Below are 27,431 nucleotides of genomic sequence, written 5' to 3'. Positions count from 1 at the left end.
AACCCGATCGTACTCGATCAAGTTGAATTGTGGCGATTCCTGTCCGCCTCATCAGCGCAGGCGGACAGGGTTATGGAGCAGCGGTCTTTAGAAACACGGGCCCTCAAGCTCCATTCAGAGCTTGATAGATAGGCCCCTTTGTCAGCACACTTTCATTTTTGAACATTGGTTCATATTTGTATCCACTTCGGAAGCTTATGAGGCTTCTCTATTCCCAGACCTACACCTGGAGGAGGAACGTAGCTGTTTGTGCCTTTGTTGAGCTATCGGAACGGCTCGGAAGTGTTCAGGAGGCGTGACTTGCATGATCTAGTGCTTACCACATTGTGAGTATCCTATACATATGTTTTGGAGACTTTGTTGTCCTTTTTGATATGCACCATTGTAGTGCATCCTTTTGTTCTTCTCTTGATATTGTTTTATAGTTTTTCTACTGTATACTAGCTAGGGAGAGTAAACAGATTGACAAACTTCTCTACTTGATAACTACATTTTGAAGTAATTATATCCACTAACACTGTGTATGATGATGAAATATTCTTCTGTTGAATTTCAAATCTCGAATCTCTCTCTCATGTTTGCTAAGGTTAGTGTGTTCCCATCAGATCTTATAATGTTCAGAAAATGTTTTTCTACTAACTGCAACATCTGTATGACTTTCTGCATCAAAAACAACTCTTCCTAAAATCTAATAACATATTCTACTGGATTGTATGATATGACTTTCACTGTTCTATTCTGCAGACAAAATAAATAATGTAGAAGATAGAGATCTTCTACTCAGAGTTCCAGTACATTTGTTTTTCTTGAATGAACTTATTCTATATAGGTGCTCCCCATCCTAGTGTGTTGTAGTTAGTTATCCGCAGCGGATTCCTATCAAGACCTTACCACTCTCCAGATGTGACTGAATCATACACCAGGGCAATGCATGTTTTATTCTTTATAGAATTGGAACACATTCTGCCGGGCTTTTAGAATGTATCTTTGAACTTGATCCATCCCCACCAAGTCAGCTGTACCTTTCAAATGACATGGAATTTGGTAAAAAAAAAAAAAATACAGTAGCACAGTACTGAGAGAAGTTTAAGACACTCATGTCATGAGTGACTGTATTATTTGAATATGTTGAATATAGAATGCTTCCTGATGCCGAAACCTATATGGAAATATTCACAGACTAATGTGTTTTATTCCATTATCTAATTGCAAAATATATAATTACAAATCTAAACAAAATGAGGGAAGACACGTCTTCAGAAATAACATTTGAAAAATAAGGAATCTAAATGGAAGAAAAATAAAAATACCATAAAAATTTACACAATTTACTAACATATATATAAGTGAGGTAAGATGAAAAAGATAAAAAATATTGCAAAGAAATGTTCATTGACAGACTTCCGAAATAACTAGATGAAAAATTCTTAGTAGAATAAACTTTTAAGAAAACATATAACGGACAAGTTACCACACCTAATTCTTGTAATTGCAGCTAAAACAAAATACCTACACCATCAAAACCAAATACCAAACTCGAGCAATATAAATGTAGTGAGAAAAAAACTATCGGCTAGATTACGAGTCTGGCGTTAGGCTTAAAAAGCAGCGTTGGGCGGTCCTAACGCTGCTTTTTTAACGCCCGCTGGTATTACGAGTCTTGCAGGTACAGGTGTACCACTCACTTTTTGGCCAGACTTGGAAATTCCGCAAATTCACTTACGTCAATTGTGTATTCTAAATTTTTAATGGGACTTTCATAGCGCCGGTATTACGAGTCTGACAAAAAGTGAACGGTACACCCTCTCCTGTCAAGACTGGTACCGCATTTAAAAGTCAGTAGTTAAGAGTTTTACACTACAACACCGTAGCATAAAACTCTTAACTAAAGTGCTAAAAAGTACACTAACACCCATAAACTACATATTAACCCCTAAACCGAGGCCCTCCCACATAGCAAACACTAAAATAAAAATTTTAACCCCTAATCTGCTGAACCGGACATCACCGCCACTATAATAAATATATTAACCCCTAAACCGCCGCACTCCCGCATCGCAAACACTAGTTAAATATTATCAATCCCTAATCTTCTGTCCCTAACATCGCCGAAACCTACCTACATTTATTAACCCCTAATCTGCCGCTCACAACGTCACTGCCACTATATTAAAGTTATTAACCCCTAAATCTAAGTCTAACCCTAACACCCCCTAACTTAAATATATTTTAAATAGATCTAAATTAAAATTACTATTATTACCTAAATAAGTCCTATTTAAAATACTTACCTATAAAATAAACCCTAAGCTAGCTACAATATAACTAATAGTTACATTGTAGCTAGCTTAGGGTTTATTTTTATTTTACAGGCAAGTTTGCATTTATTTTACCTAGGTAGAATAGTTATTAAATAGTTATTAACTATTTAATAACTACCTAGTTAAAATAAAGACAGGTTTACCTGTAAAATAAAACCTAAGTTATAATTACACCTAACACTACACTATAATTAAATGAATTCCCTAAATTAAATACAATTAAATAAAGTTATCTAAAGTACAAAAATAAACAAACACTAAATTACAGAAAATAATAAACAAATTACAGGATTTTAAAACTAATTACACCTAATCTAATCCCCCTAACAAAATTAAAAATCCCCCCGCCAAAATAAAAAAGGGCCTTTTGCGGGGCATTGCCCCAAAGTAATCAGCTCTTTTACCTGTAAAAAAAAGTACAAATCCCCCCCCAACATTAAAACCCACACAACCAACCCTACTCTAAAACCCACCCAATACCCCCTTTAAAAAACCTAACACTAACCCCTTGAAGATCACCTTACCGGGAGAAGTCTTCACCCAACCGGGCCGAAGTCCTCAATGAAGCCGGGAGAAGTCTTCATCCAAGCCGGGCGAAGTGGTCCTCCAGACGGGCAGAAGTCTTCATCCAGACGGCATCTTCTATCTTCATCCAGACGGCTCGGAGCGGGTCCATCTTCAAGACATCTGAAGCGGAGCATCCTCTTCAATCGAAGTCTTCTTACTAAATGATGGTTCCTTTAAGTGACGTCATCCAAGATGGCGTCCCTTCAATTCCGATTGGCTGATAGAATTCTATCAGCCAATCGGAATTAAGGTAGAAAAAAATCCTATTGGCTGATGCAATCAGCCAACAGGATTGAGCTGGCATTCTATTGGCTGTTCCAATCAGCCAATAGAATGCCAGCTCAATCCTTTTTTTTGCAGGTAAAAGAGCTGATTACTTTGGGGCAATGCCCCGCAAAAGGCCCTTTTAAGGGCTATTTGTAATTTAGTGTAGGGTAGGGCTTTTTTTATTTGGGGGGGGCTTTTTTATTTTGTTAGGGGGATTAGATTAGGTGTAATTAGTTTAAAATCTTGTAATTTGTTTATTATTTTCTGTAATTTAGTGTTTGTTTGTTTTTTGTACTTTAGATAATTTTATTTATTTGTATTTAATTGTATTTAATTTAGGGAATTAATTTAATTATAGTGTAGTGTTAGGTGTAATTGTAACTTAGGTTAGGTTTTATTTTACATGTAAATTTGTCTTTATTTTAACTAGGTAGTTATTAAATAGTTAATAACTATTTAATAACTATTGTACCTAGTTAAAATAAATACAAACTTGCCTGTAAAATAAAAATAAACCCTAAGCTAGCTACAATGTAACTATTAGTTATATTGTAGCTAGCTTAGGGTTTATTTTATAGGTAAGTATTTAGTTTTAAATAGGAATTATTTAGGTAATAATAGTAATTTTATTTAGATTTGTTTAAATTATATTTAAGTTAGGGGGTTAAGAAGTGTAGGTAGGTTGCAGCGACATTGGGGGCGGCAGATTAGGGGTTAATAAATATAATGTAGGTGGCCGCGATGTTGGGGGCAGCAGATTAGGGGTTCATAAGTATAATGTATGTGGTGGCGGTGTCCGGAGCGGCAGATTAGGGGTTAATCAATATAATGTAGGTGTCGGTGATGTCGTGGGCATCAGATTAGGGGTTAATAAGTGTAAGATTAGGGGTGTTTAGACTCGGGGTTCATGTTAGGGTGTTAGGTGTAGACATAAATGTATTTTCCCCATAGGAATCAATGGGGCTGCGTTTGGAGCTAAACGCTGCTTTTTTGCAGGTGTTAGTTTTTTTTTCCAGCCGGCTCTCCCCCATTGATTCCTATGGGGAAATCGTGCACGAGCACGTTCAGCCAGCTCACTGCTAACGTAAGCAGCGCTGGTATTGAGGTGAGATGTGGAGCAAAATTTTGCTCTACGATCACTTTTTTGCGGTTAACAACAGGTTTGTAAAAACCCGTAATACCAGCGCTGTCTGTAAGGGAGCGGTGAGCATAAACTGCTCGTTAGCACCGGATAGCCTCTAACGCCAAACTTGTAATCTAGTCGTATGTATGTGACTATATACATGCAGAAACCTCAAATATAAAAGCCATAAAAAACACATACAAAGGCTAGTGTTCTTACTAGATGCATCCATAACTAGTATGTAGAACTGCCACTGTGCCGCATTTATAAAGGTCTCAACAAGCTCATTTCTCTGGATGATAAATCTGAAGGCACAATTTCTGCAAATCATCATATTTATCATGGGTTTAACTGAATGGTACTTCTATGTGCTCTCCACATAACGCATAAATAAATAGAAAATGTCACTATAATTGTTGGAAACTTGGGCAGTGTGAGCTATATTTATTTATTTATAAAATATTTTACCAGGAAGGATACATTGAGATTTCTCTCGTTTTCAAGTATGTCCTGGGTCCAGAAAACATTGCATATATAAACATTGCATATATAAACATTGCATATATAAACCAGTTCTGTCAGTGGATATTATTATTTAGTTGTTCCTTTAAAGCTTTGTTGTGTATTTATTTCAGAATAAAGAAAAGATTGAAAAAAACTAGCTTTAGACTATTCCAACACCTAATGTGGAAGCAATAGATACATTTCCAGATTAAACTCTTGCAACCCTCCAGGAGTTCTCTATTGGGCAATATGTGCATATTGCTGATTTTCTGTTTCCATCATCTTTATGCATCTCAGGAAAATATTAGATACAAATAGAAACAGTGACATATTCATAATGATGTTTAATTTGCTGCTGGAATCAATGGTCACTAGAATCGTCAAATGACAGGAATATATGGCCTCTTGTTGTTGCTTCTAGTATATGTGACTTCAAATGTGCCCCATAAAAAAAATGCAGATTGCAGTTAAAGGGACTTTCCGGTCAAATTTTAAATGCAATTTTACATGGCAAAAATGCTTCTAGCAAAAGTTATCACTGTTTTATAGCTAGCATTTTTCTCTGCACGTGCATGTGAAGCATAGCTAGATATTCTTAGTGCACCAGCATTTTAAATATTGCAGCTGCTCAGAGCATCAGTGGGACTTGTATCATGTCAGCAATTAACAATTTGAGTCATTACCAGATGGTACAAGCACCTTAGGCTCTCTGAGCAAGTGCTACATTTAAAATGCTGGTGCACAGTGCATACTTAAAAACACTTTTGAAACAGCTGTGGCTTTTATTATAAGCATTTTTGCTAATACGTGTATATTACAAAATTGCTTTTATTCAAAACTAAAATGCATCCATGTGGATTCATGTTTTGGCTGAATTGCCCCCTTAAATACATTTACACTTGTTGAAGAAATGATTGCTTGGAAAATTGCATGTAGTAATGGTTCAAGGGCTGACTCTCATGAAAAATAGCTTAAAGAAAAGTCTACTATATATATTGCAAAATCTACTAGATATTACATATACACGGAATTAAAATGTAATTTCCAATATATGATATAAAACACTACTGCCTGATTGATCAAAAGTATTATATTACATTGCATGAGACAAAGGGGCTAATTTATAAATGTCTGTCCGACATGATACGCTGTAGGGTATCATGTCCGACAGACATAGCTGAAAACCGACAGCATACGCTGTCAGCATTTAACATTGCACAAGCAGTTTACAAGAACTGCTTGTGCAATGCCGCCCCCTGCAGATTTGTGGCCAATCAGCGGCTAGCAGGGGGTGTCAATCAGCCCGATCGTATAGGATCAGGCGGATTGCAGACTGCAGCCTCAGATGCGGCGGACCTGTTATGGAGCAGCGGTCTTAAAGTGAATGTAAATGATATGCTTTCTAATGAACATTATTAAGTCTCAATATACTTGCAATGTAAACTGCAATATTTATTTTGGAAAATAAGCATCTTGTGATATTAAAACCGCCGCTCCCGGACCCCGCCGCCATCTAATAAAGTTATTAACCCCTAAACCGCCGCCATCTACCTTACCTTCCCCGCCGCCATCTACCTTACCTCACCCGCCGCCATCTACCTTACCTACCCACTAAAGTGAACCCCTTACACCGCCGCCATCTACCTTAGCTACCCCGCCGCCATCTACCTTACCTACCCCGCCGCCATCTACCTTAGCTACCCCGCCGCCATCTACCTTACCTACCCACTAAAGTGAGCCCCTTACACCGCCGCCATCTACCTTAGCTACCCTGCCGCCATCTACCTTACCTACCCCGCCGCCATCTACCTTACCTACCCCCTAAAGTGAGCTCCTACCCCGCCACCATCTACCTTACCTACCCCCTAAATTGAGCTCCTACCCCGCCGCCGCCGCCATCTATTTTAAAAATATTAACCCCTAATTTAATCCCCCTACACCGCCGCCAGCTATATTAACCCTAATTATATTAGGGTTAATATAGTTAATATAGTTATTATATATATTAACCCTAATTATATTAGGGTTAATATAGTTAATATCGGCGGAGGAGCGAAGAAAGAAGATTGAAGATGCCGCTTTGCTTGAAGACATCGCCGGATGGAAGAAGACTCTCTGCCGCTTGATTGAAGACATCGCCCGGATGGAAGAAGACTTCTTTGCCACTTGATTGAAGACATCGCCGGTGGAAGAAGACTTCTCTGCCGCTTGATTGAAGACATCTCCCGGATCGGATGAAAAGTTCTGCCTGGCTGGGTGAATACAAGGTAGGGAGATCTTCAGGGGGGTAGTGTTAGGTTTATTTAAGGGGGGTTTGGGTGGGTTTAGAATAGGGGTATGTGGGTGGTGGGTTGTAATGTTGGGGGGTGGTATTGTGTTTTTCTTTACAGGCAAAAGAGCAGTTTTTTGGGGGGGCATGCCCTGCAAAAGGCCCTTTTAAGGGCTGGTAAGGTAAAAGAGCTTTGAACTTTTTTAATTTAGAATAGGGCAGGGAATTTTTTTTATTTTGGGGGGCTTTATTATTTTATTAGGGGGCTTAGAATAGGTGTAATTAGCTTAAAAATCTTGTAATATTTTTTTTTATTTTTTGTAATTTAGTGGGGGTTTTTTTGTAATTTAGTTTAGTTTATTTAATTGTATTTTAGTTTAGATATTTGTAGTTTATTTAATTTATTGATAGTGTAGGTGTATTTGTAACTTAGGTTAGGATTTATTTTACAGGTAAATTGGTAATAATTTTAACTAGGTAGCTATTAAATAGTAAATAACTATTTAATAGCTATTGTACATAGTTAAAATAAATACAAAGTTGCCTGTAAAATAAATATAAACCCTAAAATTGCTACAATGTAATTATTAATTACATTGTAGCTATTATAGGGTTTATTTTATAGGTAAGTATTTAGATTTAAATAGGAATATTATAATTAATAATAATATTAATTAGATTTATTTTAATAAGAATTTAGTTAGGGATGTTAGAGTTAGATAGGGTTATTATACTTAATATATATATATATAATAACGATATTAACTATATTAACCCTAATATAATTAGGGTTAATATAGCTGGCGGCGGTGTAGGGGGATTAGATTTGGGGTTAATATTTTTAAAATAGATGGCGGCAGGGTAGGAGCTCACTTTAGGGGGTAGGTAAGGTAGATGGCGGCGGTGTATGGGGCTCACTTTAGGGAATAGGTAAGGTAGATGGCGGCGGGGTAGCTAAGGTAGATGGTGGCGGGGTAGCTAAGGTAGATGGCGGCAGGGTAGCTAAGGTAGATGGCGGCGGGGTAGCTAAGGTAGATGGCGGCGGGGTAGCTAAGGTAGATGGCGGCGGGGAAGCTAAGGTAGATGGCGGCGGGATAGCTAAGGTAGATGGCGGCGGTGTAAGGGGCTCACTTTAGTGGGTAGGTAAGGTAGATGGCGGCGGGGTAGCTAAGGTAGATGGCGGCGGGGTAGCCAAGGTAGATGGCGGCGGGGTAGCCAAGGTAGATGGCGGCGGGGTAGCCAAGGTAGATGGCGGCGGGGGAGGTAAGGTAGATGGCTGCGGGGGAGGTAAGGTAGATGGCGGCGGGGGAGGTAAGGTAGATGGCGGCGGGGGAGGTAAGGTAGATGGCGGCGGGGTAGGTAAGGTAGATGGCGGCGGGGTAGGTAAGGTAGATGGCGGCGGGGTAGGTAAGGTAGATGGCGGCGGGGTAGCTAAGGTAGATGGCGGCAGGGTAGCTAAGGTAGATGGCGGCGGGGTAGCTAAGGTAGATGGCGGCGGGGTAACTAAGGTAGATGTCGGCGGGGTAGCTAAGGTAGATGTCGGCGGGGGAGGTAAGGTAGATGGCGGCGGGGGAGGTAAGGAAGATGGCGGCGGGGGAGGTAAGGTAGATGGCGGCGGGGGAGGTAAGGTAGATGGCGGCGGGGGAGGTAAGGTAGATGGCGGCGGGGGAGGTAAGGTAGATGGCGGCGGGGTAGCTAAGGTAGATGGCGGCGGGGTAGCTAAGGTAGATGGCGGCGGGGTAGCTAAGGTAGATGGCGGCGGGGTAGCTAAGGTAGATGGCGGCGGGGTAGCTAAGGTAGATGGCGGCGGGGTAGCTAAGGTAGATGTCGGCGGTGTAGCTAAGGTAGATGTCGGCGGGGGAGGTAAGGTAGATGGCGGCGGGGGAGGTAAGGTAGATGGCGGCGGGGGAGGTAAGGTAGATGGCGGCGGGGGAGGTAAGGTAGATGGCGGCGGGGGAGGTAAGGTAGATGGCGGCGGGGTAGCTAAGGTAGATGGCGGCGGTGTAAGGGGCTCACTTTAGTGGGTAGCTAAGGTAGATGGCAGCGGGGTAGCTAAGGTAGATGGCGGCGGGGTAGCTAAGGTAGATGGCGGCGGGGTAGGTAAGGTAGATGGCGGCGGGGTAGCTAAGGTAGATGGCGGCGGGGTAGCTTAGGTAGATGGCGGCGGGGTAGCTAAGGTAGATGGCGGCGGGGTAGCTAAGGTAGATGGCGGCGGGGGAGGTAAGGTAGATGGCGGTGGGGGAGGTAAGGTAGATGGCGGCGGGGGAGGTAAGGTAGATGGCGGCGGGGGAGGTAAGGTAGATGGCGGCGGGGGAGGTAAGGTAGATGGCGGCGGGGGAGGTAAGGTAGATGGCAGCGGGGTAGCTAAGGTAGATGGCGGCGGGGTAGCTAAGGTAGATGGCGGCGGGGAAGCTAAGGTAGATGGCGGCGGGGTAGGTAAGGTAGATGGCGGCCGGGTAGCTAAGGTAGATGGCGGCCGGGTAGCTAAGGTAGATGGCGGCGGGGTAGCTAAGGTAGATGGCGGCGGGGTAGCTAAGGTAGATGGCGGCGAGGTAGCTAAGGTAGATGGCGGCGGGGTAGCTAAGGTAGATGGCGGCGGGGGAGGTAAGGTAGATGGCGGCGGGGGAGGTAAGGTAGATGGCGGCGGGGGAGGTAAGGTAGATGGCGGCGGGGTAGCTAAGGTAGATGGCGGCGGGGGAGGTAAGGTAGATGGCGGCGGGGTCCAGGAGCGGCGGTTTAGGGGTTAAACACTTTATTAGGGATTGCGGCGGGGGATCGCGGTTGACAGGTAGATAGACATTGCGCATGCGTTAGGTGTTAGGAATTGTTTGCGCATGCGCTACACGTGAACGAGCATGGATTGTCATTGACGATTTGTTAGGGAACGCATGCGCAGTTTGATCGCGTTAGGTGTGCAAAAAGGGGCTGGACGCCACGGGGTATGAGCTATAATTCGTTTAAGCCAATGTCAATCAAATTAGATACGAGGGACAAGATGGCGGGTGGAGGAAGAAAGTAAGCGAAGTAGGGTTATAAATCCTTCGATTATGGTTTTAGTCTTAAATTATAAAAAAATGATGACTTAAACTAACGTTTATTTTCGGTAATTAACAAGATGAGGAAGAGGGGTGAATGTGACTTGACATTCACTTTAAGCCTACCTAGATTTAGTCTTCAACAAAGGATACCAAGAGAACGTAGCAAATTTGATACATAAAATAAATTGGTGTGAGTTGTTTAAAACTGCATGCTCTATCTGAATCAAGATAGTTTACCTTTTTACTTTACTGTCCCTTTAAGAACAGTTATATGAATGAAGGTATTTTATCCAAACTTTTGCAAACAAATGTTAATACAAACAAGTCTAGGTAGAAACACTTAGCAGTTCCTATTCTGAGTCTGGCACAATATGTTTTTCCAAAATCTGTAATATGCAAGAAGCTTTTACAAAAACACACAGGAAAAAAAAAAAACAAAACAGCTGTATATCTGCAAAGCAGATAACGTGGCGGGTTTGACTTTATAAAGTGTAATACTTGTATTGTTTGCAAGCTTTAAGATCTCAATGGGAACTAGGCCTCAAAAAGCGTATTTTAACTCTTTTACACCTAGCTGAGGATGCTGTAATATTTGAAACTTCCGACAGTGTTTTACCTGTTTACTCATTTAATGGAAACCGGGTGTAATTTTGCGCTTTTCAGATTCTAATATTTTCTATAGGACGGTAATGATTCAAAGCGCGCCAGTGCAAACTGTTGATAAGCATAATGGCTTCCGACAGAAGTTTTTTCAGTTTGCAACCTCACTCAAAACCATTTATGGCTCAATGGAAACGTGCGCTTAGGTAGCCACTAAAGGGATCACCTGTACATCACTTTTGTTTTTCTTCACAAAATAACTTCCTTGTTCTGTCCCACACACAAAAACAACTGCTCTTCATTCTACTTGAGTAAAGCCATCCATATAACTCCTTCTTTACTAGACACTTCATCTTCCATATAATTCAGTCCACACAAAGGCCTCTAGTTATGAATGTCTGTCGGACCTGATCCAACACTGCGTATTCAGCATTGCACCAGCAGCTCACAAGAGCTGCTGGTGCAACGCCGCCCCCTGCAGACTCGCGGCCAATAGGCCACCAGCAGGGGGTGTCAATCAACCCGATCGTACTCGATCGGGTTGAATTGTAGCGATGTCTGTCCGCCTGCTCTGAGCAGGCGGACAGGTTATGGAGCAGCGGTCTTTGTGACCGCTGCTCCATAACTGCTGTTTCTGGTGAGCCTGCAGGCTCGCCAGAAACACAGGGCATCAAGCTCCATATGGAGCTTGATACATATGCCCCAAAGGGTAAAGTTTATTCCACAATGCTGACAAAAGACGAAGACCCCATTTATCAAAGCTTCAACAGAAAACTCGCTCTAATTAATCATCAGATCAGCGCAAAATGGACTTAAAGTTATCATGGTGTCAATTTATAAAAAAAATTGACCAAACCTATTTAAAGGCACATGAAACCCCAAAAATATATTTCATGACTAGAAAATACCATTTTAAACAACTTTCAAATTTACTTCTATTATTTAATTTGCTTCCTTCGCTTGTTATGCTTTGCTGAAAGTTTGATCTAGGTAAGCTCAGGAGCAGCAAAGAACCTAGGTTCTAGCTGCTGATTGGTGGCTGCATATTTATACCGATTGTCATTGGCTCACCCATGTGTTCAGTTAGAAACCAGTAGTGCATTGCTGCTCCGTCAACAAATGATACCAAGAGAATGAAACAAATTTGATAATAGAAGTAAACTGGAAAGTTGTTTAAAATTGTATGTTCTGCCTAAATCATGAAAGAAAATGTTTGGGTTTCATGTCCCTTTAAGTTCCGTTGTAGCAATCAACATTCAATGAAACTCTATTACTGTGTAATTTCATCTGAATTGTGCAAAACCAATCATATCTAGAGTTGACCAATTTAAGATTATATTTTCCACTTGTACGTTCGCGTGTTGAACAATGCGTCAGACCAGATTCTCAATCAGCAAGCTTTGAACTAGCAAACACCATAGGAAACAATGGGATGCACACATAACTAGATGGAAGCAGGGAATAACCTCAATACTATGCTTATACCATTTATTTAGTGTCCCTTTAACTTCAAAGCTACACATTTTTTATACTAAACTTTTCAATGACAATCTTTAAATCAAGATAAATACAACATATGACTCTAAGCTGTAGTAATTACTATATTAAGATTCATAGTACAAAAAAAAATATGGTGCTGCAACGTTAAAAGATTCTTATAAAACTATCAATTATAATACCATTTTGGAGTGAAGAAAAGGGTGGTGCTAATTAAAAGTAGAGATGAAATGCATCATGTGATTCATATTGTATCTGTTTTTTTGTGTTGAACAAATGATAAATTGAAATATTTGCGCCATCAGTGCTTTAAAGTTATCAACAGACTGCTGATCCTTGCTGCTTTTGTTGACAGAAGCATATTAGTTTTTTTTATTAAAATAAGTTGGATGTGTAATCACTGCAGCGAGGTTCAACTGACATATGGAAACTGCTGATGGTCTAAATGTTGAAGCTTTGATAAATGGGGCCCTAAATATAGAATGCTGTTTGTCATTTCAGAGAACGAGAACCCAGTTTAGGTCAAGGAAACCCTTCAGAACCTGTCTGCAATTGCCACTTGCAATGCAGCATTTCATGGTGAAATTTAACATTGCACAAGAGTTCAATGCCAGCCCTGTTCTTTCGCAACCAGTTGCCTACATTATTGAACTCGCATTCACAAACACGCAATCTCGTTTAGGAATTCAATAATGTGGCTACAAGTACTTTGAAACTGTAAATGTGTTTGGATATGAAGTTTGGTCCCCTATAAAATCCTAGTCGCAAAGATGCAGTCTTGTTTAAACATCTTCTATACATATCGAATGTTGGGATGGAGCAGGTGTATGTTTACAGTTTATGTTAAAATCAGTTACAATACTGTTAAAATAGAGTTTAAGAAAGGGGCGTGTCCGGGCAGTGATCAGGTATGGTCTCAATATCTAAGACTGGAGACGAGAACCTAATAATCCGCCGATAATCTATGGATTTTGGCAGCATCCATGCTATCTAACTACATATTCGGAAACTCTATCTCTCACTAAGGAGATCAATTCCAATATTTGCTGTGTGTATGACTGTCCAGCTTAGATCCAGACTGTATAGAGCTACTAACGCCCCCCCCCCCGGTAACCCGGATAGTGCAGCCTCATTATGGCTGTTTTCCAGGAGGAAGCCTACTTAACGATAAAAAAATGTCTAGAGGAGTTTGAGCAAAAAATGTACGCAAAATTTGATGGCCTCTCATGCCTTGTTAAGTCTATGGTAACGCAGTGTAATACTCCCGCAGCAGTAGAAGTGGGAGATGCTATCTTACCAGTACAACAAACACCCCTCTATTCTTGTTCTGGGCAATAAAATTTAAAGGATCATTCAGAACCTACCCTATTAGAATCCTATAGAGGTCCGTACCTACTATGTACTGACCCTGGGTGTGGGGATGTGGCCGGCCCTTCACTCCAGTAAGCCGAAATTATGCCTAGAAAGGAGAAGACCTACATTGGAGATATTGTCCAAAATGACTGCATGAGTCAGGAGAGCCAGCAGTTGAATGAAACACTGTACTCCACATGGCCTTGTGGGAGTGAGAAGATACCGGTAGGAAATACTACCTCTTTGGATACTGCTGTTTGCCTACCCACGCTACTTGTCTTGGAGAAGAGAGAGGCGCTGTCCTGCCTTATTTATTGGGGTCCGGTGTCGCTGGATATCACATCTCGATTAGCCGTGAGATCGGCTCTTTGCTTTAATAATGCCCAAGCTGAGTAGATTACACTTGACACTTTATGAGATGGGACAATACCCTTTCCCCTTATAATTGACTCTTGCCATAATTTTTAAAAATGCTTATATAACAATTTATACTGTTTGTTAGACTTGTTACTATAATTGTGTTAGCGAGCTTGGTTTTATAATTGATTATTTTGTCACTGGCAAATTTCAGATCTATATATGATGGTGTTAGTGTAATGTCTGATATCCAGATTTGGGGTATGCTTATGGGAGACGAGAATTATCAATAAAATATATTTAGTTTTAGTTGTATGTAGACTTGCTTCTATACCCTTACCATCTCTAACTGGAAGTATTCAGTCTGATATGTGGGACTCTTTGAATAAGTCGTATGTTCTGAAAGTTTTGCATATTAAATTTTATTGTTTTTCTGTATGCCAGATAATTTAAAGTCATATTACTTTATTTACAGTTTACTTAGGTCTGGCGGTTTTATATTATCTTGAACATAGAGTTTCTGTTCCATGTGACCGTTTTGCCTGTACATATCAATTTTTTACCCCATCAGTAGCACTATAATTAATTTACCTCACTAGTTGAATTTGCCACATAGGCGAAGCCCTTATTTACCCATGTCTAACAAGCCCACTATGGAGGTAGTCACATGCATATAAGCACTCAGATATGCTGTACCTATATACGCCCTTGACATCTGCTGCTGCTCTGACTCCATATAGAAAAGTTGCCTATGACTAGCATGCTTTTAAATAAATTATCTATATATAGATTCCTCTAATAAGGTGTAGACCTCCTCCGTTCAGGAATTATCCCCATTCCCCCACATTTCTTACGCCTTTATGGGTATAAGAGTTACCCCCTTATTTTTTGGGGAGGTTTAAAATATTTAAATCATGCTATTCTATATTTTGTATTTAGATGCTGCCATTCAGTTATCTTACTATATTCTACTACAATATCACATAGCATTTGCTTACTTAAATACTAAGGTCCAAAAGAGGCCACATCAATAAGCCAACTCCCCTCCCTATTGTGTATAAAGATTAGGACTTGAGGGCCCAAGAGCGACCCTACGTGTAATTTGGGGATCATTCACTATTATCTAAAAACTGAGGTTACATTGATATTTGTCCAAATTTCTTTATAAGCTTCTCATGATATCTACTTGCACCTTGTTACCATGTTATACGTTTATATGGACATTTCATGTATGTATTTACTGGTCACAACCTCAATAAAAACATTTTGAGAGAAAAAAAATAGAGTTTAAGAAGATATTATGAAGTCCATGTAACAGAAACCCATAGGGGCCGATTTATTAAGGGCTGAATGGCCCTTTATGCCCCTGTTTCCCCACGAGCGTTCAGGCTCACCGGAAACAGCAGTTATGAAGCAGCGGTCTTAAGACCGCTGCTCCTTAAATGGTCCGCTGCCTCTGAGGCTGCGTACATCAATCCGCCTGATCCTATAAGATCGGGTTGATTGACACCTCCTGCTAGCGGCCAATTGGCTGCATATTTGCAGGTGGCAGCATTGCACAAGTAGTTCACCATAACAGCTTGTGCAATGTTAAATGCCGACAGTGTATACTGTCGGCATTCAGCAATATCTGACAGACATGATACGCTACAGCGTATCATGTCGGACAGACATTGATAAATCGGCCCCATAGTCTCCATCTTGTTTTAAGACCACACCAAACCAAAAACAATGCATTTACAATCAATAAGAGTCAATAAATATAAATATTGTAAATAAACAATACTTAATGTGATAATATAGCCACTGAGCAATCGTGCAAAGTTACAAATGGCATTCAGATGGTTAAGCAGTGGTGAGGATGGAATCGGATTGCAATAAGTTATCTCACACATGTAAATAGGCTTTTCCCATCCACAGTAAACAAAGGAATTAATTACAAGGTCCTTTACCTTAAAAGGCATGAAAGGGCTATTGAACTTGTCAGTTTCGGGAGATCTCCCAGTTTCTATCCCGAAAACAGGTACTTAACACATAAAAAGGTTTTTTCAGGAACATTTCTGTTGAAAAGGCGTTCACAGCTGTGGGCCTTTAAAGGGACAGTCAACCCAAAAAACAGAATTTATGCTTACCTGATAAATTACTTTCTCCAACGGTGTGTCCGGTCCACGGCGTCATCCTTACTTGTGGGATATTCTCCTCCCCAACAGGAAATGGCAAAGAGCCCAGCAAAGCTGGCCATATAGTCCCTCCTAGGCTCCGCCTACCCCAGTCATTCGACCGACGGACAGGAGGAAATATATATAGGAGAAACCATATGGTAACGTGGTGACTGTAGTTAGAGAAAATAATTCATCAGACCTGATTAAAAAACCAGGGCGGGCCGTGGACCGGACACACCGTTGGAGAAAGTAATTTATCAGGTAAGCATAAATTCTGTTTTCTCCAACATAGGTGTGTCCGGTCCACGGCGTCATCCTTACTTGTGGGAACCAATACCAAAGCTTTAGGACACGGATGAAGGGAGGGAGCAAATCAGGTCACCCAAACGGAAGGCACCACGGCTTGCAAAACCTTTCTCCCAAAAATAGCCTCCGAAGAAGCAAAAATATATAATTTAAAAAAAATTTGGTCAACAGGAACCTCATTCTTGAAGGCCCATGTGGAAGCCACAGCCCTAGTGGAGTGAGCTGTGATACTTTCAGGAGGCTGCCGTCCGGCAGTCTCAAAAGCCAATCTGATGATGCTTTTAAACCAAAAGGAAAGAGAGGTAGAAGTTGCTTTTTTACCTCTCCTTTAACCAGAATAAACAACAAACAAAGAAGATGTTTGTCTAAAATCTTCAGTAGCCTCTAAATAGAATTTTAGAGCACGGACAACGTCCAAATTGTGTAACAAACGTTCCTTCTATGAAACTGGATTCGGACACAAAGAAGGTACAACTATCTCCTGGTTAATATTTTTGTTGGAAACAACCTTCGGAAGAAAACCAGGCTCAGTACGTAAAACCACCTTATCTGCATGGACCAGATAGGGCGGAGAACACTGCAGAGCAGATAACTCAGAAACTCTTCTAGCGGAAGAAATTGCAACCTAAAACAAAACTTTCCAAGATAATAACTTAATATCTACGGAATGTAAGGGTCCAAACGGAACCCCTTGAAGAACTGAAAGAACTAGATTAAGACTCCAGGGAAGAGTCAAAGGTCTGTAAACAGGCTTGATTCTAACCAGAGCCTGAACAAACGCTGAAACGTCTGGCACAGCTGCCAGCCTTTTGTGAAGTAAAACAGATAAAGCAGAGATCTGTACTTGCAGAAAATCCTTTCTCCAAACCTTCTTGTAGAAAGGAAAGAATCTTAGGAATTTTTATCTTGTTCCATGGGAATCCTTTAGATTCACACCAACAGATATATTTTTTCCATATATTATGGTAAATTTTTCTAGTTACAGGCTTTCTAGCCTGAATAAGAGTATCTATTACAGAATCTGAAAACCCACGCTTTGATAAAATCAAGCGTTCAAACTCCAAGCAGTCAGTTGGAGGAAAACCAGATTCGGATGTTCGAATGGACCCTGAATAAGAAGGTCCTGTCTCAAAGGTAGCTTCCATGGTGGAGCCGATGACACATTCACCAGGTCTGCATACCAAGTCCTGCGTGGCCACACAGGAACTATCAAGATCACCGAAGCCCTCTCCAGATTGATCCTGGCTACCAGCCTGGGAATGAGAGGAAACGGTGGGAATACATAAGCTAGGTTGAAGATCCAAGGTGCTACTATTGTATCCAATAGAGTCGCCTTGGGATCCCTGGATTTGGACCCGTAACAAGGGACCTTGAAGTTCTGACGAGAGGCCATCAGAACCATGTCTGGAATGCCCCATAATTGAGTTATTTGGGCAAAGATTTCCAGATGGAGTTCCCACTCCCCCGGATGCTCCTCCATCGCCAGGGAACTCCTTGTTTCCCCCTGATGGTTGATATATGTAACAGTCGTCATGATGTCTGATTGAAACCTTATGAATTTGGCCTTTGCTAGTCAAGGCCAAGCCTTGAGAGCATTGAATATCGCTCTCAGTTCCAGAATGTTTATCGGGAGAAGAGATTCTTCCCGAGACCACAGACCCTGAGCTTTCAGGGGTTCCCAGACCGCGCCCCAGCCCACCAGACTGGCGTCGGTCGTGACAATGACCTACTCTGGTCTGCGGAAGCTCATTCCCTGTGACAGGTTGTCCAGGGTCAGCCACCAACGGAGTGAATCTCTGGTTATTTGATCTACTTGTATCGTCGGAGACAAGTCTGTATAATCCCCATTCCACTGTCTGAGCATGCACAGGTGTAATGGTCTTAGATGAATTTGTGCAAAAGGAACTATGTCCCTTGCCGCAACCATCAAACCTATTACTTCCATGCACTGCGCTATGGAAGGAAGAAGAACAGAATGAAGTACCTGACAAGAGCTTAGAAGTTTTGATTCTCTGGCCTCTGTCAGAAAAACCTTCATTTCTAAGGAAACTATTATTGTTCCCAAGAAGGGAACTCTTGTTGACGGGGACAGAGAACTTTTTTCTATGTTCACTTTCCACCTGTGAGATCTGAGAAAAGCTAGGACAATGTCCGTATGAGCCCTTGCTTTTGACAGAGACGACACTTGAATCAGGATGTCGTCCAAGTAAGGTACTACTGCAATGCCCCTTGGTCTTAGCACCGCTAGAAGGGACCCTAGTACCTTTGTGAAAATCCTTGGAGCAGTGGCTAATCCGAATGGAAGTGCCACAAACTGGTAATGCTTGTCCAGAAAGGCGAACCTCAGGAACCGAAAATGTTCCTTGTGGATAGGAATACGTAGGTACGCATCCTTTAAGTCCACCGTGGTCATGAATTGACCTTCCTGGATGGTAGGAAGGATCGTTCGAATGGTTTCCATTTTGAACAATGAAACCCTTAGAAACTTGTTTAGAATCTTGAGATCTAAAATTGGTCTGAATGTTCCCTCTTTTTTGGGAATTATGAACAGGTTGGAGTAAAAACCCATCCCTTGTTCTCCTAATGGAACAGGATGAATCACTCCCATGCTTAACAGGTCTTCTACACAGTGTAAGAATGCCTGTTCGAAGATAATTGAGACCCGTGGAACCTTCCCCTTGGGGGTAGTTCCCTGAATTCCAGGAGATAACCTTGAGAAACTATTTCTAGCGCCCAAGGATCCTGAACATCTCTTGCCCAAGCCTGAGCAAAGAGAGAAAGTCTGCCCCCCACCAGATCCGGTCCCAGATCGGGGGCCAACACTTCATGCTGTTTTGGTAGCAGTGGCAGGTGACTTGGCCTGCTTACCCTTGTTCCAGCCTTGCATCGGCCTCCAGGCTGGCTTGGTTTGAGAAGTATTACCCTCTTGCTTAGAGGGTGTAGAATTTGAGGCTGGTCCGTTTCTGCGAAAGGGACGAAAATTTGGTTTATTTTTAGCCTTAAAAGACCTATCCAGAGGAAGGGCGTGGCCCTTTCCCCCAGTGATGTCTGAAATAATCTCTTTCAAGTCAGGGCCAAACAGTGTTTTACCCTTGAAAGGGATGTTAAGCAAAAGCGCTCTGCGCGCCACGATAGCAAACCCTGAATTATTCGCCGCTAATCTAGCTAATTGCAAAGCGGCATCTAAAATAAAAGAGTTAGCCAATTTAAAAGCTTGAACTCTGTCCAAAACCTCCTCGTACGAAGATTCTTTATTGAGCGACTTTTCTAGTTCTTCGAACCAGAAACACGCAGCTGTAGTGACAGGAACAATGCATGAAATTGGTTGTAGAAGGTAACCTTGCTGAACAAACATCTTTTTAAGCAAACCCTCTAACCTTAAATCCATAGGATCTTGAAAGCACAACTATCTTCTATAGGAATAGAAGTGCGTTTGTTTAGAGTAGAAACCGCCCCCTCGACCTTGGGGACTGTATGCCATAAGTCCTTTCTGGGGTCGACTATAGGAAATAATTTCTTAAATATAGGGGGAGGACAAAAGGTATGCCGGGCCTTTCCCACTCCTTATTTACTATGTCCGCCACCCGCTTGGGTATAGGAAAAACATCGGGGGGCACCGGAACCTCTAGGAACTTGTCCATCTTACCTAATTTCTCTGGAATGACCAAATTCTCACAATCATCCAGAGTAGATAATACCTCCTTAAGTAGTGCGTGGAGATGTTCTAATTTAAATTTAAAAGTTACAATATCAGGTTCTGCTTGTTGAGAAATTTTCCCTGAATCTGAAATTTCTCCCTCAGACAAAACCTCCCTCCTGGCCCCTTCAGATAGGTGTGAGGGTATGTCAGAACAGATATCATCAGCGTCCTCTTGCTCTTCAGTGTTTAAAACAGAGCAATCGCGCTTTCTCTGATAAGTAGGCATTTTGGATAAAATGTTTGCTATAGAGTTATCCATTACAGCCGTTAATTGTTGCATGGTAATAAGTATTGGCGCACTAGATGTACTAGGGGCCTCTTGTGTGGGCAAAACTGGTGTAGACACAGAAGGGGATGATGCAGTACCATGCTTACTCCCCTCATTAGAGGAATCATCTTGGGCAATATCATATCTATGGCATTATTATCCCTACTTTGTTTGGACATTATGACACAAATATATCACATATATTTAAAAGGGGAGACACATTGGCTTTCATACATATAGAACATCGTTATCTGATGGTTCAGACATGTTAAACAGGCTTAAACTTGTCAACAAAGCACAAAAAACGTTTTACAATAAAACCGTTACTGTCCCTTTAAATTTTAAACTGAACACACTTTATTACTGAATATGTGAAAAAGTATGAAGGAATTGTTCAAAATTCACCAAAATTTCACCACAGTAACTTAAAGCCTTAAAAGTATTGCACACCAAATTTGAAAGCTTTAACCCTTAAAATAACGGAACCGGAGCCGTTTTTACATTTAACCCCTATACAGTCCCAGGAATCTGCTTTGCTGAGACCCAACCAAGCCCAGAGGGGAATACGATACCAAATGATGCCTTCAATAAGCTTTTTCAGTGATTCTTAGCTCCTCACACATGCATCTGCATGCCATGCTTTCCAAAAACAACTGCGCATTAGAGGCGCGAAAATGAGGCTCTGTCTATGACTAGAAAAGGCCCCCAGTGAAAAAGGTGTCCAATACAGTGCCTGCCGTTTTTATTAAAACAATCCCCAAGATTTAACAACTATTAAAAGTAATAATCTGTCAAATATACTTAGTAAAGTAATCGTTTTAGCCCAGAAAAATGTCTACCAGTTTTTTAAGCCCTAATGAAGCCCTTTATTCTTTTACTTAAACTAAGAAAATGGCTTACCGGTTCCCATAGGGAAAATGACAGCTTCCAGCATTACCGAGTCTTGTTAGAAATGTGTCATACCTCAAGCAGCAAAGTCTGCCCACTGTTTCCCCCAACTGAAGTTACTTCATCTCAACAGTCCTGTGTGGAAACAGCCATCGATTTTAGTAACGGTTGCTAAAATCATCTTCCTCTTACAAACAGAAATCTTCATCTCTTTTCTGTTCCAGAGTAAATAGTACATACCAGCACTATTTTAAAATAACAAACTCTTGATTGAAGAACAAAAACTACATTTAAACACCAAAAAACTCTAAGCCATCTCCGTGGAGATGTTGCCTGTGCAACGGCAAAGAGAATGACTGGGGTAGGCGGAGCCTAGGAGGGACTATATGGCCAGCTTTGCTGGGCTCTTTGCCATTTCCTGTTGGGGAGGAGAATATCCCACAAGTAAGGATGACGCCGTGGACCGGACACACCTATGTTGGAGAAATTACTGTTCCTTATTTAGATTAGTTAATTAACAATCTTTACATCAAACTCTAGCCCAAATTCCATCTAAATAAACTTTGGCAGAAAATACACTTACTAGATCTCATCTGGCCGTTTTGAAATGGCCACCTGACTCCTCCTTCTCTGACGTCTCCCAAAAGCTTGAACTGCAGCACTAGTACAGGATCCTCTCGTCCCTGCGTGCTCCTTTCATTCAGTTCATTGAGACACTCATATGGCTACCCCCCCCCCTCACACTATCTCCCCTCACTTTCTTTCAGCAGAACGTTCTGTCTGCACTAACACACCCACACGCTTAGCAGCAACGAGATACACTAGAGATATCAATCTCTAAGATGTCACAGTAGTATTCCCACAATAAAAACGTAACTGTGGATACATTTAATGAAACATCTATTTAAAAAGCATCCCATTTTTATACAAATGTAAATCAATATACGCTCCCACTAAACTAAACAGAGCGAAAGTGCATGCCCAACCGTCCATCTATTTACATAACAAACCCGTTCTAAGCCATCCCACATACACCAGTGCTTTTCAGTAGTGAACGATCTCCAACCACCACTGCTGTTAAAAAGAGACCCACAAGCCAGAACTTCAGATTCTCACAGCTAGTGCTCCCCCGACCACATGCTCACTGTTCTCCGGTCCTCCTCGGCCAGCACCCCCGCACACAGAGCGAAGATCACAGTGCACACACACAGAATATAGTCTAAGTCTGCTCTGTTTATTATAAACAGTGCTGCGGTTATATAGTATAAATCACATACATTGTAAATTGTCACAGAGGGGCTTCATTGCAAGTTAGTTAGTGGAAAATTACAGAAGTTTTAGACATAAGATTGTTTGTGTAAAAGACAAAAAAAACTGTAGACATTTGTCCTTGGAACAAGATTACAAAGAAATGTGGTGATGCTAGCAGCTGTGTGGTTACAGTTAGCAACGAGATAAAATTGTTATGTCCCAAGAACAGATTTCAGCAAACTAAGCTTGACAAAAACAACAGTTCAGTGTTAGTTCAGAATGGCTGTATGGATACAAAATGGAGTCAGTATGGTTATTTATATATATAAATATTCTTACAATTGGTTAAGAATATATTTTCCATATTCTGTTTATGCTTTAAAGGGACAGTCTAGACCCTATACTTATTCTTTATTACTTATTGTTACATACCAGACAAGCATCTTGCAACAGGTTCCACATCTATAAGCTTGTAAGAACTTAAAACTTTTAAATAATTATTGTTTGTTAGCAGCCAAAAATGGCCACCAAGCTCCATCCACAACTTTCTTCTTGTCCAGTTATCTGTTTTCTTGTATGGCAGTTAAGCAGTGCATGTTTCATATTTATCACTTACCTATTTCAAATTGCACATGCACAAATCAAGTTGTGCAAGTAGGAAACTCGGATTGGAGAAATTTAAAATACCAAAATATAAATGCAGTAGGTGGGCAGAGCTTGGCAGCCATTTTCGGCTCCTAACAAACAAATATTTAAATGTTTCATGTACTTCTTACAAACTTATAGATGTGAGACCAGTTGCAGGATGCTTCTCTAGTATGTCACAATAAGCTATCAAAATTATGTATTGGGTTTAGACTGTCCCTTTAAATTATGTAAAATTTACAATGATAAACCATATTAAAATATAAAACAATGCATAGATTTATATAGAATGTCTATACTTGCTTGTTTAAAAACACAACCAGTTTTTAAAGTTGTAAATACTGAATTACCACACTAGTTCTCTAACCTACATTTCTGATTAAAAAATGTAATTCACTATGCTAAATTCCTATTGTAGAATGCAGTAATTTACATTTATTTTCTTGTGCAAATCTTTATGAGACAGTTATTTTATAAAACAGTAAGTCCTAACATTTTAAGTAACAGTGTTGCTGTTAAAGGTTGTATCATTTCTGCCTCTTTACTTTCAGATGACTGTTCTCTCTCAGCAAGTTACACAGCTCAGCAAAGATCTAAACGAGATGTTGCAACTACTGAAGCCTGTGCTACTCAACCAAGTCCATACCCAGTCTCCATCTGTTGGACTTCTTACCCCCAGTCTCAACAGCACCTGTAGCAACAGCAGTGGCATCTGTAGTGCACCTCAGTCCCAAGGAACCATGTCCAACATGATTGGACAAACCTGTTCTGGACAAACGACGCTGAATGTTGGCGAGTCGGGAACAGCATGGATGGAGGCCTTTCCCCAAACATCTTCAGCAACACAGCAAGCAGAGAACCCAGGAAGAAAGAATGTCCACCCTGCTCTTTCCCTAGACTCATTTCTTAGACATTCATGTCACCATCACATACAGCACCGAAGCTATGGCCCTCCAACTGTGAATCAAACACAGTCTCAATGTCAGAGCCACTTAACTCACGTACAGCTCAACCACAGGAATCAGGTACCCCATAGTAACTCATCCCCAAGTATGACACATCACCCCCTACTAAGCCAGCAGAGTGAAGTGCAGACAACTAGCCCTAGTTTCTCATCAAACAGATCCTTCTGCAACACCCAAGATTTAGACCCCATAAAGGACAGAGTGACAGACCTCTTAAATTTAATGACAAGGGACTATAGAGAAACCTCTTCTCCTGCTGCCTTGGAACTAGTCCGTAGCTCATCAGGAGACCCACAGGGTGACATCATACGATTTATTGATGATGAGGGTACAAATGTGTAGTGGTAACAGATGAAGCCAAAGCATTGAACTGAGAGATATTTACCAAAGTCGAGCCTTCTACGGCTGGACCAAGCTGAGATGAAATTGTAGCCTGATGACAACAGAATGTCTAGTTACTGGTGGATTTTCATTATTACTGCAGTGAAGCTGTTAAATGGCAACAGTAAATAATTTAATACTTGATGGTCCACAATCATTTTCATCTTGGAGATTGAAGGCCTTTTTTCTCTATTGTACACATCTAGAGAGTTAAAGCAACAGGATAATTAATGAGAATTGTGTCAGTCTTTAGCACACTTAAGAAACTTAGTCAACTTTAGGAAGTTTTGAAGGTGTCTTAGAACCAAGAAGTATGGAAGCAGGCCTGAATCAGCACAAAGATTTATGGAAACAAAAGCTACTGTTATGTATTTTCAAAAGCGCATGGAACTTACAAATGTTTCTTTCAGCATGACCTTATCCTTTACTACCACCAGGGAAACAGAAAGGAGCCAAAAAAGAGGAATATTTCTGGATGGTTTATTATTATTTTTTTGAGTAAAAAATGACTTATTTTTCTATATTTGCTACTTGAGGGTTTATACTAAAACTTTTTTTTTTTTCAAAGCAGAAATTGTAAACTTTTTGTTGCCAGAGTACAAGCTCTATGGGATGTGTTGCTAGCCCCTCTGACAGCAAAATAGTGTTTGAATTAAAAAGAACAGGTGCATGCTGAAATGCGCATGCAGAATTATATAGGATGAGGGTCTCCTAAGCGGCTGGAAATATATTTTGCTTTAATAAATTTCATGTATTTGAAATATAAATATATTTCTTGTTTGAAATCTTCAGTAATATTGAAGGTTTGAATCACAATCTTCATGTGAAGTAAATGTTACAAATTTAGCAAATCATGGAAGGTTTAAGCAAATCTATGAAATGTTGAATTTAGATCAACCGATGAGTTGCCCATTTCTATTCAAAACCATTTTAGCAATTTCTTTTACGATATTTATTTTTATAACCTCCGCCCTTCATTTCTTTCTTAGCCTAACTGTTTTCTCCTCTTCTACTCTGGCCTGGCTGTGTAATTAGAAAAAGCAGGCAGCCTCCTAAGGGTTCCTTAACATAGAAGGCTTTCTGCGTAACTGGTAGTAATTCAGTTTTGCAAACCGTTGTCTTCATTTATATACACTGCTAATACAGTTGTTCAGTAAAGTCAGAAAGATGAGGGCTATATAGCTTCTTAAACAGATACAGGATTGTACACTGGTGGCAGTGGTAATATTACTGCATTAGTGGCACAAGTAGGTGACTGAATAATTGGTGCTCACAGACGTACCCTCTTTATCCAATTGTATATTCTGCTTCCTTAGTATCCACATTAAGCCCTCCTCTCTACATCATGCCACACTATTTCAATCTTTCATATTTTATCATCTTATATTGGCAATGGGCAGGAGATTGCTTTTTTATCCCCATAATTTATGATAATGTGATTTACATCTCAGATGGCATAGGAGAGCCGAAGGATAATCACCCTTTGCTTACTGTGTGGCACAGCCAGAATCTGTGTTACATGCCTTAAGCTGATATGCATGCCCGATGCCATTAACAATAATGTAAGTGTTTAGCTTCTGATAATCAAAAACTTACAAAAGATGTAGAACTTAAAGGGATATTCCAGCTAAAATTGGAAACCACATGGGTGCATTCCGGTATTGAACAGAAGCATTTTTGTAATATACATGCATTAGCTAAAATGCTTCTAATAAAAGCTATAGCTGTTACAAATGTGTATTTAAGTATGCACCGTGCACCAGCATTTTATACACAGCACTTGCTCAGAGAGCCTAAGGTGCTTTTACCATCTGGTAATGACTCAATTTGTTAATTGCTGACATGATACAAGCCCCACTGAGTATCTGAACAGCTGCAATATTTAAAATGTAGGTGCAGTGACAATGTCTAGCTATGCTTCACGTGCACGTGGAGGGAGAAATGTTAACACTAAAACAGTGATAACTTTTACTGGAAGCATTTTTGCCAATGCATGTATATTGCAAATATGTTTATATTCAAAGATGTAATTAATCTATGTGCATTTAAATTTTGACCAGAATGTCCCTTTAACATTATACTTCCAACAAATCAAAACGTACAACTTGCAAATCCTTAGCTGCCCGATTCACTCTTTTTTAATTATTTTTTCCATGCTTGCTACAGGATTGAAAACATATGCTAGAAAGAATTGGGCCTTGTTAAAGGGACACTGAACCCAAATTTTTCCTTTTATGATTCAGATAGAGCATGCAATTTTAAGCAACTTTCTAATTTACTCCTATTATCAATTTTCTTCGTTCTCTTGCTATCTTTATTTGAAAAAAGAAGGCATCTAAGCTTTTTTTTTAGGTTCAGTACTCTGGACAGCACCTTTTTATTGGTGGATGAATGTATCCACCAATCAACAAGGACAACCCAGGTTGTTCACCAAAAATGGGCTGGCATCTAAACTTACATTCTTGGATTTCAAATAAAGATACCAAGAGAATGAAGACACTTTGATAATAGGAGTAAATTAGAAAGATGCTTACAATGTCATGCTCTATCTGAATCACAAAAGAAAAAAAATTGTGTCCAATGTCCCTTTAAGTAGTAAGCCAACATGTGAGTTAGGAATGTCAGGAGCAATCCTTTTGACAACTCTTACAACTTTTTAAGGGGCAATTGCTCAAAGCAGAATTGTAACATTTAAGCCTTTCACTACCATACTGAGACACTGTGGCAAATCAGACTGTGCAAGAATAAAATATGGCTTTATGCAGTAATAAAGTCTTTTTGTCTTTTACACGAAACCCACATTAAAGACAATTTTTTTAAAGGATTAATTGATTTTGATTCTCTTCCATATGGGTAAACAATATCACAGTATGCAAGCTCTTGAAGGTTAATGCCATTTATAGCTTGTTCTAGAAACATCAATACTCAACCAGAAGTGCATATTTTAATATATACAGTATATATACACA

At 40.4% G+C, this 27,431-nt stretch overlaps 1 protein-coding gene across 1 annotated transcript in view; it reads left to right on the top strand.

Annotated features, from left to right (window-relative positions):
• Positions 1-24,423, top strand: part of LOC128645634 (potassium voltage-gated channel subfamily H member 8-like) — a 1,117,245-nt gene extending 1,092,822 nt beyond the window's left edge. The window contains exon 15 of the mRNA XM_053698756.1: positions 23,668-24,423. Coding sequence (XP_053554731.1) covers positions 23,668-24,423 — 756 coding nt within the window. The remainder of the gene's footprint in view (positions 1-23,667) is intronic.
• The last annotated feature ends 3,008 nt before the right edge of the window (positions 24,424-27,431 follow it).

This window comes from Bombina bombina, chromosome 1, assembly GCF_027579735.1.
Source record: "Bombina bombina isolate aBomBom1 chromosome 1, aBomBom1.pri, whole genome shotgun sequence".
NCBI lineage: Eukaryota > Metazoa > Chordata > Amphibia > Anura > Bombinatoridae > Bombina > Bombina bombina.
This window is presented reverse-complemented; position numbering and strand designations above follow the sequence as displayed.